Here is a 20,875-nt window from a genome sequence, read left to right as displayed (position 1 = left end):
GGCAACAGGCAAACCAGTTCAGAGCGGCAACACTGTAAAAAGGCTCCATTTGCAGGGCCCTGTCTTGTGTAGAGCTCGGGGCACGTGTGTGAAACTTGCTAAACGTTGGGTGAACTATGTCTACCCCTTTCACCCACACTCAGTCCTCTGGAGGGTGTTCTTGCTCCATGGCAGGATTTGAGGTATCTTCTAACTAAAGCCCAGGCAGGGAGAAATGGAACCCCATGTATTTCTTGGAACAGCCTTAAGCTAATCAACTTTGTTAGCAGTACTCTATCTCTTTGAGCTTGGAGACTCACGCGCGCGCACACACACACACGCACACGCACACACACACGAATACAGTTCCAATGTACAGACCAGTGAGAGAAACACCCTGTTTTGCCCTTTGTTTGCTCCCCCACAGGTAGTACTGTAAGGTAGGTATGTTTCTTCTGGCAGTTTCTTGTGTTTACAAACATCTAGGCTCACATAGAAATAGCCATTTTTATTACTGTAACCAGCATCTTACAAAGTGTTTTAAAGTTCTCCTATTTACATTATGCAGAATTTCCATCACCCACAATTAACATGTTAAATTTTCCTATTTATTTTATGTGCATGAGTGTTCTGCCCTTCCGCTTACACATGTATATGGACCACGTGTCTGGCGGTCAGAAGGCACTCCATCGGATCCTTTGGAGTCGGGGTTATGAGAGCTATGAATCACTACAGGTGCTGCGAGCCAAACCTGGGTTTTCTGCAAGATTATCAAGTGTTCTTAACATCGGAGCCATTTCTCCAGCCCTTAAAATTGTTCTGAAACAGGATTATTCCACTTAAACACAGGAAATTCTGTCAGTTCACAATATACCACCTCTTTTAAACTGCTGCAGACACTCCATTACTGACTAGTTACTTGACCTTCCCTGTTAATAGACATTTGTTCCAGTTTTCACTCTAATTTTGAAAAAAAGTCAGTTTGGTAATTACCAGGGCCTAGTGGTACAGGCCTACAACCCTGACTACTCAGGAGCCTGAGGTGAGAGGATCCAAAGCGCAAGGCCTGTTGGGATACTGGGGCCTTGTAGTGAGCATGCCCAGTGCGCGCAGGCCTGAGGCTAAATCCCTAATGTCTCTTTCTCACACACAAATTGCTATCTTCCTTTAAAACTATCTGTTGGCAGGGCCTTTGCTATGTGGCTTTGTCTGGAAGTGCAGTCCTCTAGCCTCAGTTTACCTTCTGGTGGAGTTACAGGCAAATGCCACCACACCTGACAAGACTTATCTGTAGTAAGGCACACAGTAGGTAGCCACATCAAATGTTCCAGAGATCTATTTGACTGCGTGGATCAGTCCTTTATCTTCACTATGGTTAGAGACCCACTGCACAATGGGAAGATGCATTGCATGACTACACTGCAGTCTGATCTACGGGCTGGGGCACATCTGAGTGGTTTCCATGTTTTGGTGATTCAAACTAAAGCTACGTGTGCATCTTCATCTCCTGGTAGCAGGTTGCACGTTTAATTCTCTAAGAAGCCTTTTTTCAAGAGCTACGTCATTCTGCAGGTCCACGGACAGTGTCTGTGAGTTCTGGCAGCTCTCCTCGTTCACCAGCCCGATACTGCCGGGTTTCCAGAGAGGTTTTACCTACCCAACAGGCATATGGCATGTTTTTGTGGTCTTAATTTTGTTTCTCTAGTGACCACTGATGGTTGGGCAGCTTTTCAGGTGCTATCCTGATCCAGTGTGCTACTGATCCAATCCTTCAAGAAGTGTCTGTTACTGCCCATTTAAAAAATGTGATCTCTTTTGTTACTGGTTCTGAGAGATATTTTTATAGTTTTGATGCCAATATTTTTTGTATGGTGAACACATTGGTTTACATAACTGAGAAAGCCTCCCTTTAGCATCATTGTGGAAAGAGCAGTATTTACTTTTGAAGTTCCTGCCACAGTGCTGTCTCTTTGGAGACATCTGATAGACGCCTTTGAAGCCCCAGCTGAGTGAGCGCTGACTAATGTCACAGTGGTGTCCTGGGGAGGGCATCACTGGTGGGCTACAAGGATGTCAAGGTAGACAGCAGACTGTCCTAAAGAGCTGTATGGTGGCCTGCTGCTGTTCTGTCTCGTGTGTCCTCTTGGAACCCACCTTTCCTCTTTCCATCCAGTTGACAACGGCTCCTGAGGAGTGTACCCAGCAGGACTGCAAGGAAGGGCTCTGCTGTCTCTGGGAAGCCCAGCTGCCCCAGAATATTCATGGGGAGTCAAGTCAGGCTTCTGAGTATCTATCTCGCCGGCTGGATGAAAGGTAAAGCAGCCAACAGGCTGTCTGATCTAGAACAACTGAACCAAACTAGAGGTAAGACTTAAGAGACCCGTCCAGTATAATTCCCAACTCGGTGTTCTAGTAATGAGATCGTGGTATGACTGACATCCACAAAGCAAACTGAGCAGAGGAGGCACCCTTGTGTTTCTGAGAAGTAGCACAGAGCAAAGACCGCAAGTTCTGCGGGAAGGTACCTACTGTACAATCTACCCATCACACTGAGTTCGGCAGCCACCACACACCACCACATGGCTTCCGGACATTCGGCTTCTAGTCATCCAGAAGTGGAGGGGCTGGAAGCTGCAGTGGATGTGATCAATGAACACATGTAAGAAATCACCAAAGGACAAGTAAAAGATCTTTAGAAAGCAGAGACCAAGGGCAGGGCGTATTTGGCTCCTGCATCAAACGAGGCACGTAAGACTGTCGAGGGCGGGTGGGCACTAAGACTACCTTCCTTACCAGGCTTGTATCTTACAGTGGGAGGACAAAGACAACACTTTTCTGAGGTTGTAGCACTCAACCTTAGCACTCTGGTGATATGCCACTAAAAGCAAACAGTGTTGTAAGTTTCTTCTCTTTTTCCTTTAGTTTGGTTTTTCAAGACAGGGCTTCTCTGTGTAGTATTGGTTGTCCTGGGACTCAGAGGTCCACCTGCCTCTGACTCCCGAGTGCTGGGATTAAAGGCATGTACCACTACTGCTAAGTTCCTTCTCTTAATGTAAAATTATTTCTTGCTTTAATTATTTAACACTTTCTTACATTTCCAGCATTTGTATGGCTTGGCTGTAGGCATCCAGAGGCAGAGCGATTTTTCCTGTGCTTACTTTGTGGAAGCATCTTTTTCTTTGCAGGTATGATTTTGGACTGCTTTCACATACCACATTTTGTCTTGAAGAAACTCAAGGTGTGGATGGACTGCTTCCATCCACAATCAAATAAAGATGACGAGAAAAGGGCATCCGATGCTCTAGGTAACAGTGCCAGCCTTTTCCTCCTCAGTTGTATCACCCTCTAGCCCCGACTCAGTTAGCGATGGATCTGAGAGCCAAGGGTTAGGCCTTGCCTGCAGAGCGGGAAGTCAAATCCTCAGGCAAGGCCAGTCTTCAAGGGACTTAACATCTTGTCAGAGCAGATTTATTCCGAGATCGGAAAGGTGTTTACTTTTCAATCATTACTGTAAGATTAACAAGATATTTTCATTTATGTGTCTGTGTGATGTATGTATGTGTGGACGCCTGGAGACCTGATGAGGGCACAGATCCCTTGGTGGTGGAGTCACAGGTGGCAGCTGTGAGTTAGTTGAGTGCTGCAAACCAAACTCATGTCCTCTGCGGAACAGTGCCTGCCCAGAACCTTCCCCACCCTCCAGCCCTGATTGCAGTTTTAAAAGTAAACAAAAGGAACATTAACATCTACAGTTCTGTTTCTCTTACAGTAACATAAGGATAAAGTAAGCCAGTGAGAAAAGTTGCCATTTAGTAGAAAGCGAACAGATCCCTTTATTAATGTATGCTTGAAGGTGAAAATTACCTCTGGAGACAAGTTCCTTCTTCAGCTTCAGAAAAAGAAACTTGGACTCTGTGTTCCTTTCTGTAGTTGATAGCCCTCCCTCCCACTCTCCCCTTCCCTTTGGATCTTCCCTTAGTTCCTCAGAGACAGACAATTTTGACTTAGGAACTATCCTACTTATACTTGAGAAGTTACCCCTTAAAAATAAAAGCGGTTCCAATTCCCACACCCCGTCTACACCATGAGAACATTTTGTCTTTTGTGGGGGAGGGTCTTGCTGTGTATTCCAGGCTGGTCTCAACCTCACCTCTTTCTGCCTCAGCCTCTTAAGTGTTGGACTCCTGCATGAGCTAGCACGCCCAGCTGAAAGCTACGGTTTAACACAAGTTAGTTTATAAATAACATCGTTCTCTCCAAAAAACACTTAAGAAACGTTACGGAATCCCAGCTTTAACAGTTTACTGAGAGGAACTGCTGTCATGGCAGGTGGTCAGCCTGGAGCGAGCCGCTGGCTTACGGCTGCCTTTAAGTGTCCCAGCACATGCTTGTCAGTCACTCTTCTCTTCTGCTTGGTAATGCCTGTACTCGGGCTTCAGCTCCCATGTATTCTTGTGAATCCCTTTTACATTCTGAATGCCGATTTCTTTCAAGATTTCTTTCAGGTAGCCCTAAAAACCAAAAAGGGATCACAGCGATTATCAAGGCATAGAATAGCACTTAAAATGAAATACACTAAATACACTGTGAAGAGGTTCAACAGCTCTATAATGCACACCCCAGTAAACACACAACCATGTCTCATAAAGACAATGGTTTAGAGGAAAACACACTTTAAGTAATGGCTGCTCAATGTTCGCTGAGCTCTTGATTTCAGTGGCTTAACGGACTAAGTCCACAGACTGCAATCAGCAGTTTCGGAGCATACACACAAATGACACACGCAGGGATGGAAGGTAGTAGTCAAGCAAGCACATGACAAGCATCTAGAATTCACACTTTTAAGATGGGTTTTCTTGTTTTAAAGACAGGATCTCATTATGCAGTCTTGGCTGGTCTGGAACCCGATATGTATCAGGCCTCAACTCCCAAGCCTCGGCTTCCAGAGTGCTGGGATTAGAACTGAGAGCCACACCCCATCCAACCTAAGATGGCTCTTGAAACTCTGAGTTTCAGAATACCTCTTTCCTGTAGAATAAGGAACAGTATTATCTTTGTGTTGCTGAGCCTGCCAACGCAGGGAGAGGGCTAAGAACTATAATGAGACACGTCGAAACTACAGTGGCCTAGGCTTCTTGTGCTCGGCGTACACTATTTATGTCCCTGAGAACGTGCTTACCACCTTACTACTGGAGTCATGGAAATTATGACTATGCTAAGTGTACTACGAACCCTGCCTGTTTCTAAAGCCCACTGAAGTGCCCCCTATAAACTGACCAAATTATAGTAGCTCCTAAGAAGAGAAAGAAGTTTTATTCACAAGTGATCTGTTCTGCTACAGAAAAACCAATCAACCTAATTTGCCTATATGCTTCAAAGAATCAGTCACAATATTAAGATGGCTCCTCTCATTGCAGGAGGAGAGATAAGTCACTGAGAGGAGAAGCAGTAATGGCTGAGGGGCTCTTGCCTAGGTGATATTTGCACTGTGTGCAATACTATTCACATCACATTGTGCGTGGGTCTTTACCAAGCTCAGTGCATGTATGTCTAGCTAGTTTCAAACTCATAGAAATCTACCTGCTTCTGCTTTCAGAGTACTGGGATTAAAGGTATATGACACTATGCCCCTCACCTTACAAACAGGGTTTGACTTATATAGCCTGCAACTCTCTATGTGTGCTGGTTGAAAACTAGTAGAGATATGCCTGTCTCAGCCTCAGGAATGCCACCACACCCCACCCAGACTTGTCCTTGTTTTTTGGGACAAGGGCTCATTAAGCTGTCCAGGCTGGCCCTCAAACTTGTGATCTTTCCTCGTCTGTTTCCCTGAGAGTGCTGGTACCGGGGGCATGTTCCACCATGCTAGGCAAGAGGAAGTCTGCCTTTGCCAAGTCCCTAGCTGATTCATCTAACTACTCTGAAGTTCTACCAGATCTGCTTTAAGGCTGTTGCAGTTCTGACACTCCAGGGTCAGTGAGCCCTTGATATCTTTTGTTCACTGAACCTCTGCAGGACACTGCAGGTTACCAAAAAGTCACACTCCTACCTACACACAACCCATTCAGCCAGGGGTAGGATACCATTTAGAAATTTAACAGCTGAGAACTAGAGCTCATGCAAGGGTTCTTGGAAGGCTGAGTATTCTGTCTCTTGGTCAGCTTTCCCATCCCAGCAACCAGGCCCCAGCAGGTGGCAGCAATGAACCTGGGTTACCCAGGCGGCTTGCCTGCCTCCCACACCTTCTGCAGCTGGCTTTGCTAAAGGAGTGAGTGTGAAGGAGTAAGCACAAAGGCTTGGCATGCAGGTAATGTGCACGTCTGCCATTACACTTGAAAAATAGGACAAGTTCATAAACTACTTTTTAATTAAACTGGATTCATAAATGGAAAAATTATGGGTCAGGCACAAAGGATCTCAGTTTAGGTGCCAAGAACGACATTTTTGCAGGATTACAAAGAATGATTGATTGGGAGGCTGCTAAGATGCTGTTGCACAAACAATCACATAGTTCCACAACTATGTGGCCCAGTGGGTCCACTCAATCACACAGTTGTGAGTGTGCCACAGTGGGTCCACACAAATACTCACACAGTTGTGGGTGCGCCCCACTGGGCTCACACAAACACACAGTTGTGGGTGCAGCCCAGTGGGTCCACACTAACAGCAGCCACGGAACATTTCAGCAGCCTAGAGCAGCTCTCGACTTCAAGTTGTGTGCCTATCTACAATCTGGGCCAAGAAAACAGAAAGCCAGGGTAGTGTTCAACATCAAACGGAAGAATGTCTTCACAGGGATGGACAGACGGCTGGGCCGTGAGAGGCGAGGCTCACAACCACAAAGAGCAAGTCCTCATTCTACAAACTGGCTGTTTCCCACACAGTCCCCCTTCATTTGGTCATGCAGTACATGAATTTGTTCCATCAATAAGGGGATGAGCGGAGCACTGCCTACTGACCTAGTCAAGTAACAAAACAGAATCAGAACCACACCGTTTAACCAGACTTATAATTCTACAGGTTGGTGGCTTCAAATTTCCTTCATCTTTAGGATGTTTCACATCACAAGACATTTTACTTCAACCAAATGGAAGGGCTTGACATGGGAGTGGGCACAGTACTTGACGAGGAAGAAGTAGCAGTGAAAAGTCCCTAAAGGGAGGAAGATGTGGATAGAGATTTTAGTTAGTTATTACTGCTGCGACCAACACCATGACCAAAGCAACTTGGGGAGCAAAGGTTTAATTAGCTTCCACTTCCACATCTTAGTCCACCTCTGAAGGAAGTAAGGAAGGGAATTCATAAGGGGCAGGAACCTGGAGGCAAGAGCTGATGCAGAGGCCATGGAGGGTTGATACACTGGCTTGCTCCGCCTGCTTTCTTACAGAGCCCAGGAACACCAGCCTAGGAATGGCACCACTCACAATAGGCTGGGCCCTCCCACATCTGCTGTGGAACAACCTTTATACACTGCAATATTGTATGGAACAATGTTTGTACAGTGCAAATATGTATTACTCTCATTGTTAATAAAAAGCTGATTGGCCGGGGGCTAGGCAGGATTTCTGGGGCAGAGAGAATGCTGGGATGAAGAAGGACAGAGTCAGAGGAGTCACGAGCCCAACAGAGGAAGCAGGACCTATATAGAAAATGAGGCCTATGGCCTATGTACCATGTGGTAGAACTAGCTAAGAAATATGGGTTAATTTATGTTGTAAGAGCTAGTTAGTAGCCGGGCGGAGGTGGCACACACCTTTAATCCCAGCATTCTCAGAGGCAGAGGCAGGAGGATCTCTGAGTTCCAGGACAGCCTCCAAAGCAATACACAGAAACCCTGTCTCGAAAAATAAAAACAAACAAAACAAAAGAGCTAGTTAGCAACAAGCCTAGGGTATCAACTGAGCAGTTATAATTAATATTAAGTCTGTGTGTTTAGTGGGGGGCTAGCAGTCCTGACAAAAAACTACCCACACATATCCATCTCTGGCTTGCCTCCCCCCCCCCCCACTTGCCACTCTGTGTGTATGTGTTCTCCATGCTAGGGGCCACCTCCCTGTAATGCTTCCCCTGTCCCTTACACCTCAACTGTTAATCCTTTACATGTAGGGTTCAATGTAACTTCTGCAGAGCGATGAGAACTGCATCCCACACTGCCGCCCATCCTTTCACAACAGTGAAAACCGTCCCCTGATCAACACTCACTTTAAAGTTTCTGTAATAACCCAGTTTTAGTCTTCTCCGTGCTCAGAGTGACTTCAGGGCCTTCTCTCTCTCTCTTTCTATTTCATTATTTTTCTTATTTTACATATCGATCCTAGTTCCCTTTCCGTCTGTCCTTCCCTCCCTCTCTTCCACACTTCCCCCCCCCCCAGGGGTCATCTAAATCTGTCAAGTCATTTGGAGTAGGGTCTAGGCCCTCCCTCCTGCCTCTAGGCTAAGGGAGTATCCCTCCATGGGGAATGTGTTCCCAAAGTCCTTTTGTGCACCAGGGATGCATCCTGGTTCCACTGTCAGAGGTCCCTTAGACTGCAGGGCCTCATGCCCCTGTCAGGCCTCTTGTCTGTCCATCACCGACTCTGAGTGCATTACTCCAGTGAGTAGGGTGCTTGAGCAGCTGAGAGACTGGGGAGGTGCAAAGATGGCCTATAGCAACAAGCTCCATGAACTCATATTCCTTTTACTTCTACAACTTCTGGACTCTTCTGTTTGGACTAGGCAGTGAACAAAGCTTGAGTTTGAGGAGCAAAGCCGAGTGAACTGCACTACCGGAATTTGAATGTGACATTCATTACGAAAAGCTGTTTTGTAGCTGTTTGCAGGAAAGCACACCGGGCCACATATTAATGCTGGAGAGAAAGTCAATTGAGAGGAAATCTGAACATTGTTAATCTCATTCCCTTTGTTATCCCTCCAGTATTTACTCCAGCACTGACTGCATGCCACCAAGGTGGGACATTAGTCTTCCTTGCAGAATGGATCAGGCGAGGACATGGCATATACAGGCGAGCACAGTGAGGTGGAGGGCCGCTGGCCCTGCCCTCGGAGGTCTTAAGTCCTTCCACTGAGGTAATTCTGTGCAGAAGGAGCACACACGTAAAAACCAAGGACTTCCCATCTTACTCAGAAACGGGGAGAGCTTTGCGTCACATGGGACGGGGATGTTTCTCATTAGAGTGGGCCACGACGCCATGCAGCACATCATTCAGACACCAGCTCAGCCTCGGAGCCTCACCAAAGGGATGCGTGGGCGAGAACCCACACACAGCAAGTGCAAGGGAAGCACAGCAAATGGGGACCAAGTGCCACAGCTTCCGGGAAGGAGGCAGCCAAGACCACAGAGGGTCAGGACAGACTCTGGATTTGTGGCTCAGGGGAAAAGTGGTACTAACAAGTCAGAATCGGCCAGTGGATTTCCTAACTCCCCCCAAGCCTAGGATGAGGTGCAAGCAACCCATGGTTTCCTCTCTACTTCCAGCCACCCCACCCAGTTCTTTCCTTCTCCAACCTCTGAGGACTGATTTGTATTTCATTTTATCATGCACTTCAGTGATAAGCATTATTTACATAATAATAAATCAACTGAACTTGATTAAGAACAGCTCTGACAGGGAGCAGATTACAGCTACTAATGCTTGCAGTAAGTTAATCATAGAGCCTGTTTGGCTTCTCGTCACAGCCCTACTTTAGATCAAATGCCCGATGTACAGATGTGTGTGCCTCAGGTGGCACATGGGGACTGTGCGTAGCGTAACAGGGGATCACAGGAGGAAGGGTGTCATAAACAGAATTTTCTGCGTGAGTGACTCCTTTCAGAGATGCCAACAGAACAAAGGACTTATGAGGAGGCTGCTAGTGACTCTGAGGCATAGAACTGCTCATTAAGAAACAAGCTACACATTAGGAGCAAACAGTGATGAAAGGCAGCAGACGCCTGCACTACTTGAGGCAGAGTAAACTGTGAACAGGAGAGGGAAGGGGGTGGGGTGCTGGGGGCTCCTCCAGAACATGGGCCTCAGTTTTTCCCCTCCTCAGCACCCAGCACCCATCCGTGTCTTCTCGGGGTTCCCACTGCTTGTATCTCTCCCTGTGAAAACTGGAAGCAGCCTATATACGGGTAATAAAGCGGTCAAAGGGTAAAATCCTGCCGACTCTACATTTTATTCAAACTTTGAAAATCCGGCTAATTATTACACTAATATTAGTGTGCTAAGAAAGCCTTATTTGTCTGGCAGTGGCAAATGCCTTGCAGGTCTGAAGGCTTCAGATAAAGTTTACTTTCTTCTTAATTTTTAAAAAAGTCTCTCAGTATGTAGCCCTGATTGGTCCAGGCTGGCCTCAAACTCTGCCTGCCTCTGCCTCCTGAATGCTGGGATTGGAAGTGTGCACTACCACTCCTGGCTCTTTTAACCCTGGTTAAAGACAGGCCCGCTGGTACAGGCTTGTAAGCCCTACTCAGGGAGGACAGACAGACAAGAGGGCATCAAGGTCAAGGGCAGCAGAGCTACAGCTCAAGGTCAAAGCCAGTGTGACCCTGCCTCCAAAAAAATATCAAAACAGGCCCAGGGCAGAGCTAAGGCCCAATCCCCAGGTCAGTTCTGCCTCAGACTGTTCTTGACCAACCTGAGCTATGGGATCCTGTCTCCACACATATTTAAATGTTGGCCTTTTAAGTCTTGGACCTGTCATGGCACCCTAGCTGCTTCCATTCTTAACATCACGTTTCTCGTCCTTAATAAAGTGTCAGCATTTCTACTGCCAATAATGATGATGATGATAAAATAAATAAAAACCCAAACCTCTACTAGAAACATTACATTTTTGCAAATGTATTTAAATTTTACTGATGTATATTTAACAGTTATTTATCTCATTTTCTATTTTAAAACTTTTAATTAAGACTCCTTCTTCAGAATGGAGAGGTGGCTCAGTGGTTAAGAGCATTGGCTGCTCTCTTCCAGAGGTTGAATTCCCAGCAACCACATGGTGGTTCAGAACTATCTCTAATGAGATCTTCTGGCCTGCAGGCATACATGCAGACAGAACACTATACACATAAAAACAAAAAACTCCTTCATGCACCAGAGGTAATTATTCTAAAAAAAAAAAAAAGAGGACTGTCATTAATTAGCATGCTCTCTTGGAAAATTGATACTGATTTTAAGAACTGAAGGAATGTGAACTGAAAACTATTAAAAATAGAGATAAAGAAATCAAACAGAAACAGGGCAGCCAGCTTCAGAATACAGCATTAAACAAACAGCAGTGATTTGACAGTACCCACTTTCACTCTGGGATTAGGGACTGAGACGCAAACATCAGGCCTGTGTTCTATTTTCTGTACTCCTGACCACGACCAGACCAATGATACCACATGAAAAGCAGAAAGGGAAGCTTACTGCGAGAAAAACACATTTCCCTCCTCATTAAAAAGGCTGTCAGGAAAATTCTCCTTGCTTGTGCACAGATCTATCTCTGTGCTGGAATAAACATCAGAGGGCAATCTGAAGTCAGGACAACAGTATCCAAGCCTCAGCTCCACCCTGGACCTGTTAGGAAGAAAATCAGTCTTGGGGCAGGAGAGAAGGTTCAGCTGTTAAGATTTGGATTCAACAACACCAATGCACACAAAATAAAAACAAACCTTAAAAGGAAAGAAAAATCAGTCTTTATGCTACTTTTTACTTTAAGGACCCAGGAAGGAGGCCACAGGCCAGGATCTGAGGCTCATAACATGAAGAAGAAATAGGAATTTTGGTCTGGCCTGAGCAACTTGGGTTGTCAGCACCACTTATTAAAGGCTTGGTGAGGTATGGAAATCAAGTTCCGTTCTGGAACTCTGGGGATGGCATGGTCAGTAAAGTGCTTGCCAAGCATCATGTCCTATGTGTGATCCCTAGAACCCTTGTTGGGCATGGAAAGGTGTGCTCATAATCACAGCACTGAGGAGGCGGAAACCGGCAAATCCTGGAGCTCAATGGCTAGCCACATAAGTCTAATCTGAAACCCCAGGCCAGTCTCAAAGACCAGTAGGAGGTACCTGAGAGTGATAGCCAATGTTGATACTGTTTCCACATACATAAACTGCACGTGCAGCTACCCCCCCCCCCATTGTGCTTTGAATACATTATATCTGACATTATCCGGAGGGAGAACCTGTGGCCTCCGTTGGGCTAGAGCATTTCCTGACCCAATCCTCTTAGTTCAGAAACAGACACTCAACTCCTACTGAATACATTAGAACTCACCCTGGGTTCTTCTGCATGGCTGCTAGTTGGGAGGAGGCCATTCTGGCTACCCTACCAGGCCAGCATCTATCTGCTTACAAATTAAGACAACAGACAAGGAAGATGGAAAGAGGGAAAGGAACAGTTCTAACTAGATACTACTAGCAGCTAGTTCCAACTATCTCTAAAGCCACAGTCTGGAACTTTACAACAACATGAGGAAACACACGCTCATTTTGTTGACACTAGTTTTAGTTGGTTTCTGTCTCTTGTAATTGAAAATCATCACCAATTCAGACTCCTAATAGGATATGCTTGAATATTTTTAGCCTTGGTGAGAAAGATGCACTATTTCAATCTCTCTAGCTATTTTATCCATGGAGAAATACCATATAGTTTTTGGTTCCAAATTTTATTTCAACTACTTTTACTCAAATCCTTTTAAAAAGGATTTATGTGTATGGTATTTGGCCTGTTATGTATGCCTGTCAGGTCCCCTAGAACTGGAGTTACAGACACTGTAAACCACCATACGGGTCCTGGGAATCAAACCTAGGTCTCCTGGGAGAATGCAAGTGCTCTTAAGCATGGGGCCATCTCTATTTATTTTCATTTTGTTCGAGTATCTGTGAGCCATGCATGCCTGGGCTCTTGGACACTTGATGAGGGCATTGGATCTCTTGGTCCTGAAGTTACAGACAGTTGTGAGCTGCCCTGTAGGTGCTGGGAACTGAACCTGGGTTCTCTGAAAGAGCAACCAGAGCTCTTAACTGCGGAGCCACTTCTCCAGATCTTTGTTATTTATTTAGATCTTTACATAGGCCTATCTGGAAATAGCCTGTGAGTCTTGGGCTAATCCCTCCAATTGCTGACACATAGCTAGAACTATTATTTATGGAACACTTACCTTACAAAGAAGTGACTGCTGGGCAGGATTGTGTAAGTACGGACACTAAGTTGCACCTAGTTTTTTCTTGTGCCAATTATTTAACTATCCATTTCGAATGAACAGGTGGTACACTGGGGTGTGGTGATAGTTGTTTATGATCTAACAAATAAAGCTTGTCTGAAGATAAGAGTACAAAGCTAGTCACACTAGTTAGCCACAGAGGCCAGGCAGTGGTGGCAGATACCTTTAATCCCAGCACTGGGGAGACAGAGGCAGACAGATTTCTGTTGGTTCAAGGCCACCCTGACCTACACAAAATTGATCCAATCTAAAAGAGAAATAGAGCTCACACAAAGGATCCCAGCTAGCATTTGGAGTGACACACCTTTAATCCCAGCACTGGGGAGGAGGAGACAGGAGTGATATGGCTGGGAGGAGAGGGGGATATATGGCAGGAGGAGACAGGCGCTCAGAGCAGCCTGAGGACGCAGCCTGAGGATGCAGTCTGAGGATGCAGTCTGAGGACGCAGCCTGAGGACGCAGCCTGAGGACGCAGCCTGAGGACAGGATCACCCCTTTGCTCTGAGCACTGGTACAGGTAAGAACTCTCTAGTGGCTGGCTGCTTTGCTTCTCTGCTCTTCAACATTAGCTCTGATATCTGAGTTAACTATTAAGAACAATTAGAATTTATGTTACACTGGGGGGGCTGGTGAGATGGCTCAGTGGTAGAGATACCTTTGTCATATCTGATGACCTGAGTTTGATCTCTATATGGTGGACAGAATTAATTCTCCCAAGCTATCCTCTGACTTCTACATGTACACCTACACCTACAAAATAATAAATACACCCTGGAGAATAAAGTGTGCAAGGAAATGACAAGGTTCTGTCATAATCAGAGATGGCTTTCTACAGCATTAATATGAACATAGGTAAATGCTAGAACCAGTGTGTCAGGTCTTAGTGCTCCCGGCATTTCATGTTTCAAAGGGTACAGTTAAACCTTTCAAAGGCCTGTATTTTTAAAGGAAATGTTATGTGTGCTTCCATTTTATAGATAAACATGGAGGTAGATGGGCTCTCATGGAAGCCAGACAAGGGCACCATCCCCTATATTCTGGATGGTAATGTCATGTGGCACTGGCAACCAAATCCTGGTCCTCTGGAAGAGCAGCCAGTGCTCTAGCCACTGAGCATCTCTCTCTCCAACCCCCAATGTTTCGTATTTCAGAGAGAATCACATACAGCATTCTGTTAAACAGATATCATATTGCTGAATTTGTCTCAGGTACCAAAGCTTGGCCTTTTCAAACTGGCTTGTCTTTGAGGCTCTACTGTTCTGGTTGCCTATATAAACTATATACTAATGAATAACACAAAGACTACCTTCCCCTAGTAGTTTCTGTGATGAGTAAGTTTGTTTGTAGAAATGAAGGGTTTTAGGAAGAAAAAAATAATAGAGAAGAGAAAGAACTGGAGGTAAGTATGGTGTCATGTGCCTTTAACCCCAGAACTATAGTAGCCGAGGCAGGAAGATAAAGTGGGGTGGGGGTGAATGATGGGATGTGAAAAGATGGAGAGGGAAGGGAGAGGGGAAAGGCAGGTGTGTGTGTGTGTGTCTGTGTGTGTGTGTGTGTGTGTGTGTGTGTGTGTGTAGACAGAAAACGATGGCATTACAAGGGTCAGCATGCAGATAGCACTGATATGCCAGTATTACAGAGGACTTATAGGCCGGGCTCTGTGGTTGGAGACTTGGTATTGATTGAAGATTAAGAGTCAGAGATGGCACAAACCTGTCTCAGAAGGCAGGAGAACTGGGGAACTTGTGGCTAGCCCAGACCACATGGTTAAGTTTCAGCCAGTACATGTCAAGACCCATCTCCAAAACAGACCTGGTGCTGAGGCAGTGCAGCCTCTGAATGACTGTTACCCAGCAGACCTCCTTCCCACACCAGTGTCCGCCATCTGCACACATGCCTTAGGGAAGTAGATTTCCTGAGGTCCAAGTTCACTACTAGAAGAGATCTAGTGTTCTAGTGCAAGAGAGTCACTAAGTACCACCACGTAACAATTATCTGACCAGCACTGGGGAGCTGACTCAGTGGTTAAGAGCCCTGGCTGCTCTTTGAGAGGACCTGGGTTCAAGGCCAGCATCCAATGTATCCCCAGGCACAGACATACATGGATGCAAACATCCACACTCAAAGAGTGAGATGCAGTAACAACAACAAAGCAAAACCGAACTGAAAGTCTGTGGAGATAGGATACACATGTATTACGTCGTGCACACTGGCCCTGGGCTTGTGCTTTTCCTGCTGCAGCCTCTGAGTACCAAGATTACAAAGACACATCACCACACCTACTCCAGACAGACGTTCCCACAACTCCTTCTCTTACATACAAAACGAATAAACCTAACATCCCATGATAAGAACAGGAATTTGCTTTCCCTAGCATTGCTAGAATGTCCCTCCACTGGGCTTATTTTCCTCATGTCTTACTGTATGCACGTTTTATTCTGTAGGAATAGCTTATTTGCTGTCAGTGGCTGGAATGACCTTTTCACGCAGGCATATTTACATATAAAAGTAGCAAAGATAAACACCATTAAAACCAGAACACAGTTGTCTAATAAGTTAGTCTTTAAAGAATATTTTAAGTAGGCTGTGAAGCTGAAGGAAAAAGAAGCTATTAGCTGAGCTGCTAACGTGAAACATTTAAAAGATCTCAGATTAATGTTAAAAATAGATTCCTTTTCTTCATATAAAATCATTTCTGTTAACCTATAATCTTATTACTACTATTAATTTTATGTGTATGGGTGTTCTGCCTGCTTGTATGTCTGTGGATCACAGGCATGCCTGGTGCTTGCAGCAGCCAGAAAGGTGTCAGATCTCCTGACATGGAGTTATAGATGGTTGTAAGCCACTATGTAGGTTCAAGGAGTCAAAGTTGAGTCTCTAGAAGAGCAGCCAATCCTTTAACCACTGAGCCACCTCCCCAGCCCTAACGTTTTATTACTGTGTGTGGACACATGCTCACACACACGAGGGCCTTGGTGTTGGTGTGTGTGTAACAGTCAGAAGACAACTTTCAGGAGGGGCTCTCTCTTTCCAAAGTGGGTTCTGGGGATCATCAGGCACATGCATGAATGCCTTTACAGAGTGAGCCATTTCAGTGGCTCTTAAATGCAACTTAAATCCCAAGTAATGCAGCGGATGTTCGAAAGACATAGCTGCATTAATTAAGACTTGTTTTCTGAGTGTCAACATAAACTGTCATTAGTAGCGGGGATGCAAACTTAATCATGCTTCTCCTTGATAATGATATGAGAATGAAGTAGGGTATACTTAAGGACCAGCATAAACACATACATACCACGGGCTGCTTTGTGATGTCCACTAAATCCTTGAGATTATAGTATTGATGCTTCTCAAAGGCGGAAAACAGCATGTCTAGGACGTGTTGTTTGTCTGCCCGTGCTCGCTTTCCATCTTCTTTCTTCTTCCTTTCATATTCAATCTATAGGCAAAATCAGAAGAAAGGTATCAACTTAACAGAACCAGGACACAGGCATTTCTGTCTTAGTCATCTGAGAACTACATTTAAAGTTCCAAGGTATTTGGCTTCTGGCAGGGGCTCAGAACTGGGGTCTTGTTGCCTCAGGACTTCCAGTAACTTTCAGGCTCTAGGACAGTTATAACACTGCTTTATAAACTATTTCTAGTTCTCTCTTGAAGTTTTATGTAATGTGTTCATTTCCCCCAAGTAGGTTTTCTTCCTGGTTAGCCTAGACTAGCCAGAAACTAACTTGCAGTTCCTCTGATTTTGATTAAACAAAATACAGTGAGATGATTTTATGACATAAACTGCACTTGGTAGGTAACAGCTCGGAGTCCTCCGGCACAGGCTTGAATCAGGGCAGGTTCTCTAACACATGAGAAGGAAAGCACTAGGCTCCTCCCCTCTAACCCCTACTTGCTGCTTTACCTCTATACATGAGGTAGGTTTGACAACATGAAAGGTAAATACACTCAACCAGCAGATTTTTCTGAATCTTCACTTTATCTTATACCAGGTGTCCTCTAAATTTCCCCGTAAAACACACCTCTTCTTCAAATAAAACCAAGACACCAGGACCATGTTTCGTGTACCTACAGTGCTGTACATCTTCACACACAGCAATTGGAAGCAGCTCTCAGCCCTTAGCTAAGAAGCCTCTCTTTTTAGCAGATGGAGACCACTGCAGAAAACTGAAAATGGCCAAAAGCAGAGAGCAACACTATCTGGGGTGCCCACTACCAACAGGTCCATCTGCATCACAACCCAGGGAATGTATCAGCGGAGGGAGTGAAAAGATTATGAAAAGCCAGAGGACCAGGATATCAGTTCTGAGATACTATTTTCAGTAGGAGACAGAGAAGCTGCATCCATGAAATTGGAACACTACGGTCACCTAAATAAAACCTGAATGACACCAGTTGACATGCAACTTGAATGGGGGAAGTCTCAGAAAACTCCACCCATAAGTGAAGATCCACAAGCAACTGACGACTGCTGAGAGAAGAATCAAGTCTTCCCCAGGGATGAGGCCGCTAATTCATTATCCAGTACCAAGTGGTCAGTATATACATATGGAAAAAAAAGTATACAGATGAGCAACACTAAACAGATGCAGCAGGTTGTTTATAAGTATGTATACATATGTACATACACCTGTACACACATATGCACACACGCACGCATGCACATGCACACACACACACAAATATGCACACCAGTTGGGTAAGCTTAGTTTCTTCTTAATGACAAGGCTGAGTAGCAATGTGCTAGAGGAAGGTCAGTCCCTTAGCTCTCTGGGTAACTAAAGATTTGGTGGGCTGGAGGCCAGCAGAGAGGAAGCCTGCACAGGGACTTTACTGCAGTGTGGGGACCAGTTTCAGAACAGCACAAGCACTCAGAGCTATGGTGTAATTTCCAGCCGGAGACACTTAAGCATATGCTCTCTATTTTAAATGCAGTGGTAGGACATCACTGAACTTCCTAGGACAAGACTAGAACACAGAAAAAAAAAAAAAAAAAATTCAAATGCATGCTGCAGATGGAATGGCTGGGGAGGAATAAAGCCTAGGTAGTTTCCAGATTCTCTCAGTGAAAAAGGCCTATTAGTCCAGGCCTGTGATCCCAGCTACTTTGGAGGCTGAGAGAAGACCAAAATTTCAAGGCTGCATGGGCTACAGAACAAATTCAAGGCCACCACAGGCAACTTGGCAAAACTATCTCAATTAGAAAACAAAACAAAATGCTGGGGATAGAGATCAGTGGTAGAATGCTTATCTCAGTAGCAAAAGAAAAAAAAAATGCACACAAAAATGGAGGAGGGGTGTCTTGAAAATAGCATAAAATAGCACACCTATGTACAGCTACGAAAGGTTTAGAAGGATACATGCTTTCTCTGGGTTCAAAAGATGCAACTAAGAGAATGACCATACAGGGGGACAAGAAAGCACGAGTGACCAGGACCTACCCATGAACTAAGCACTATCACAAGTCACCCTCCAGCTTTGTTACCCCCTACACCTCAGACAAGGTTTCTCTGTACTACTTTGGAGCCTGTTCTGGAACTCGCTCTGTAGACCAGGTTGGCCTCAAACTCACAGAGATCTGCCTGCCTCTGCCTCTTGAGTGCTGAGATTAACAGTGTGCAACACCCAGCCACCCTCCAGCTTTAGGAGGAACATAGGAGGGAAAGGGGAGGAACGATGGTGTATTAGCAAGGGCTCCCTTGTTTGAAAGGATTCGAGAAGCTAAAGATCAGTAGGAAAATGATTTCATAATCTTACCAGTAAAGCAAGATGGCTCACTTAGGGAAGGCACACATTCTACTTGGCAATGGTCAGACATTTATGGTTTTTTTTTTTTTTTTCCAGTCCCCAAATCTAGAGCCAGTAAAAGCTTGACTCAAAGGGAAGATTTTAGAATTACAAAAAGTTCAAATTAACACTACAGATTAAAACTTGATTAAATTATAATTAAAAAATGTTAATTAGTAAGAAAATGACCAAATACTACCTAGACTAAAAAAATTCCTGGTTGGCATGTTCTCACCCCAAATATACTGACTGCACAGGTTCTGGTGTTTTCCTTCTTTAAATGAAGGGGAAAGGCACACAAGGCCAGGTGGTGATTCATCAACCGCAACAAGAGATCAAGGTCATCCTCAGCTACAGAGAGAAGATCAAGACTGGCCATGTGCTACATGCTTAAAGCAAAACAAAAACCCCAACCTCCAAAGCAAGTGTAACCCAAACCCAGGTGTCTAAAACAGCAATGATGAAAACAGAGCTAGCAGTTCTCATTAGAGAGCTTTGGGGCATTCGAAATTTGACCATACTTTCAGAAAGGGTAACAGAACAGGTATTTAGTGTCCTTAGAGTGCATACTATATATAAAACCTACAGAAAAAGTCTGTTTTAAAATAAATTGGTTAAATTTGCTTTGGTATTGTCTAAGACAGGCTCATAATCCAGATTCTTTTTTTTTTTTTTTTTTACATAATCCAGATTCTTGTCTGTGTTCATGTACTATTAAAAGAGACTTAGATGCATCAAGCTATTAGTACCCATTGCTGTTGTTTTTTCTTTCATGTGTATAGTTGTTCTCTATGCATGTATGCCTGTGCATCAAATGTGTGCATGGTGTACATAAAGGCCAGAAGAGGGCAAGGATCCCCTAGGACTGGAGTTCTAGGGGGCTATGAGCCTAGCATAAAGGTGCTGGAATCAAACCCAAGTCCTCTGGAGCAGCCTGTGCTCTAAAAGGCTGTGCCATCTCATCTCTTCAGTCCCACTAATACCTAATGTACTCAAGACAAAGCTAAAGCCTTAAAGTAACTGTTAGTTTTTATGCTACACAGCATAAAAAAACAGTGCCCTTAGTATTTTACTACAAACAAGGCCATGCAAGTAAACTATTAATACTATGAACCACGGTACCCAGAAGAAGACTACTTTGAGGCAATGGTTTTTCTTTTCCCATTGGGCATTTTGCTTCTCACTGATGCTTGTTGGAACTGCAGGGAACAATATGCAAAGTGCCAACCAGCCAGCCAGTTTGTTAGCAGCCAGGACAAGTATAAATTACTAAGATAGTCACTGGAACAGAAGTAATTGTTATGTCATGTGAATCCGCCTCCACTGACCACATCACGGCAGAGCCAATTGTTAGAGATAAATGTTAACTCAGAAGGCACTTTAAGCTTAGTCTCCAGTTATAAATGTTTTATATTCTCCCAAATTGATCAGATGAAACTTATTTCATTTTCAAGAGAACAAGTTATTCAAGATTAAAACGTAACCGCATGTTGAAAATTGACTGTGGATGTGGTATAGACGTGTTCAATTGTTATTACTGAAACCTTAATCACTGACTAAAATTATAAATGCCACCCACCATCAATTAAAATATTATAATTCAGGTGTCTGTAAATTTCAGACTGTTGTTTGCAGAAATACTCTGATTGCTTTGTCAAGGCAATCTTTGTGAGGCTTTTATTCCAACTTCTGAAGTGATCGTGACAGCCTCGACTATCATGGCTTTGTATTTTAAATCCTTGAGAAAGATTACTTCCTTCTCCCCTCTGTCAATGCTTCTATTTCTGATTAGTGTGTCATCATCTCTTGGGAGGAAAGTAATTCTTCAGAGCAGGTCAGTCAGTCCTTAGTGTGCAAATTCAAAAGCACAAGGCATGTAGTATTCTTATATTAAACTATGCCAGGGCAA

General features: G+C 44.5%; 1 protein-coding gene across 1 annotated transcript in view; it reads right to left on the bottom strand.

Moving 5' to 3' along the window:
* Positions 1 to 4,193: 4,193 nt before the first annotated feature.
* The window catches only part of Gtf2f2 (general transcription factor IIF subunit 2), a 116,153-nt gene continuing 99,471 nt past the window's right edge, over positions 4,194 to 20,875 (bottom strand). Inside the window, exons 7-8 of the mRNA XM_051195359.1 lie at positions 16,472 to 16,615; positions 4,194 to 4,490 (exon numbers count right to left, since the gene is read on the bottom strand). Coding sequence (XP_051051316.1) covers positions 4,371 to 4,490; positions 16,472 to 16,615 — 264 coding nt within the window. The 3' untranslated portion in view covers positions 4,194 to 4,370. The remainder of the gene's footprint in view (positions 4,491 to 16,471; positions 16,616 to 20,875) is intronic.

Source organism: Phodopus roborovskii, unplaced genomic scaffold, assembly GCF_943737965.1.
Source record: "Phodopus roborovskii unplaced genomic scaffold, PHOROB, whole genome shotgun sequence".
NCBI classification, from domain to species: Eukaryota; Metazoa; Chordata; class Mammalia; order Rodentia; family Cricetidae; genus Phodopus; species Phodopus roborovskii.
The sequence above is the reverse complement of the archived record's forward strand: the minus strand, read 5'-3'. Positions and strand labels throughout refer to the sequence as shown.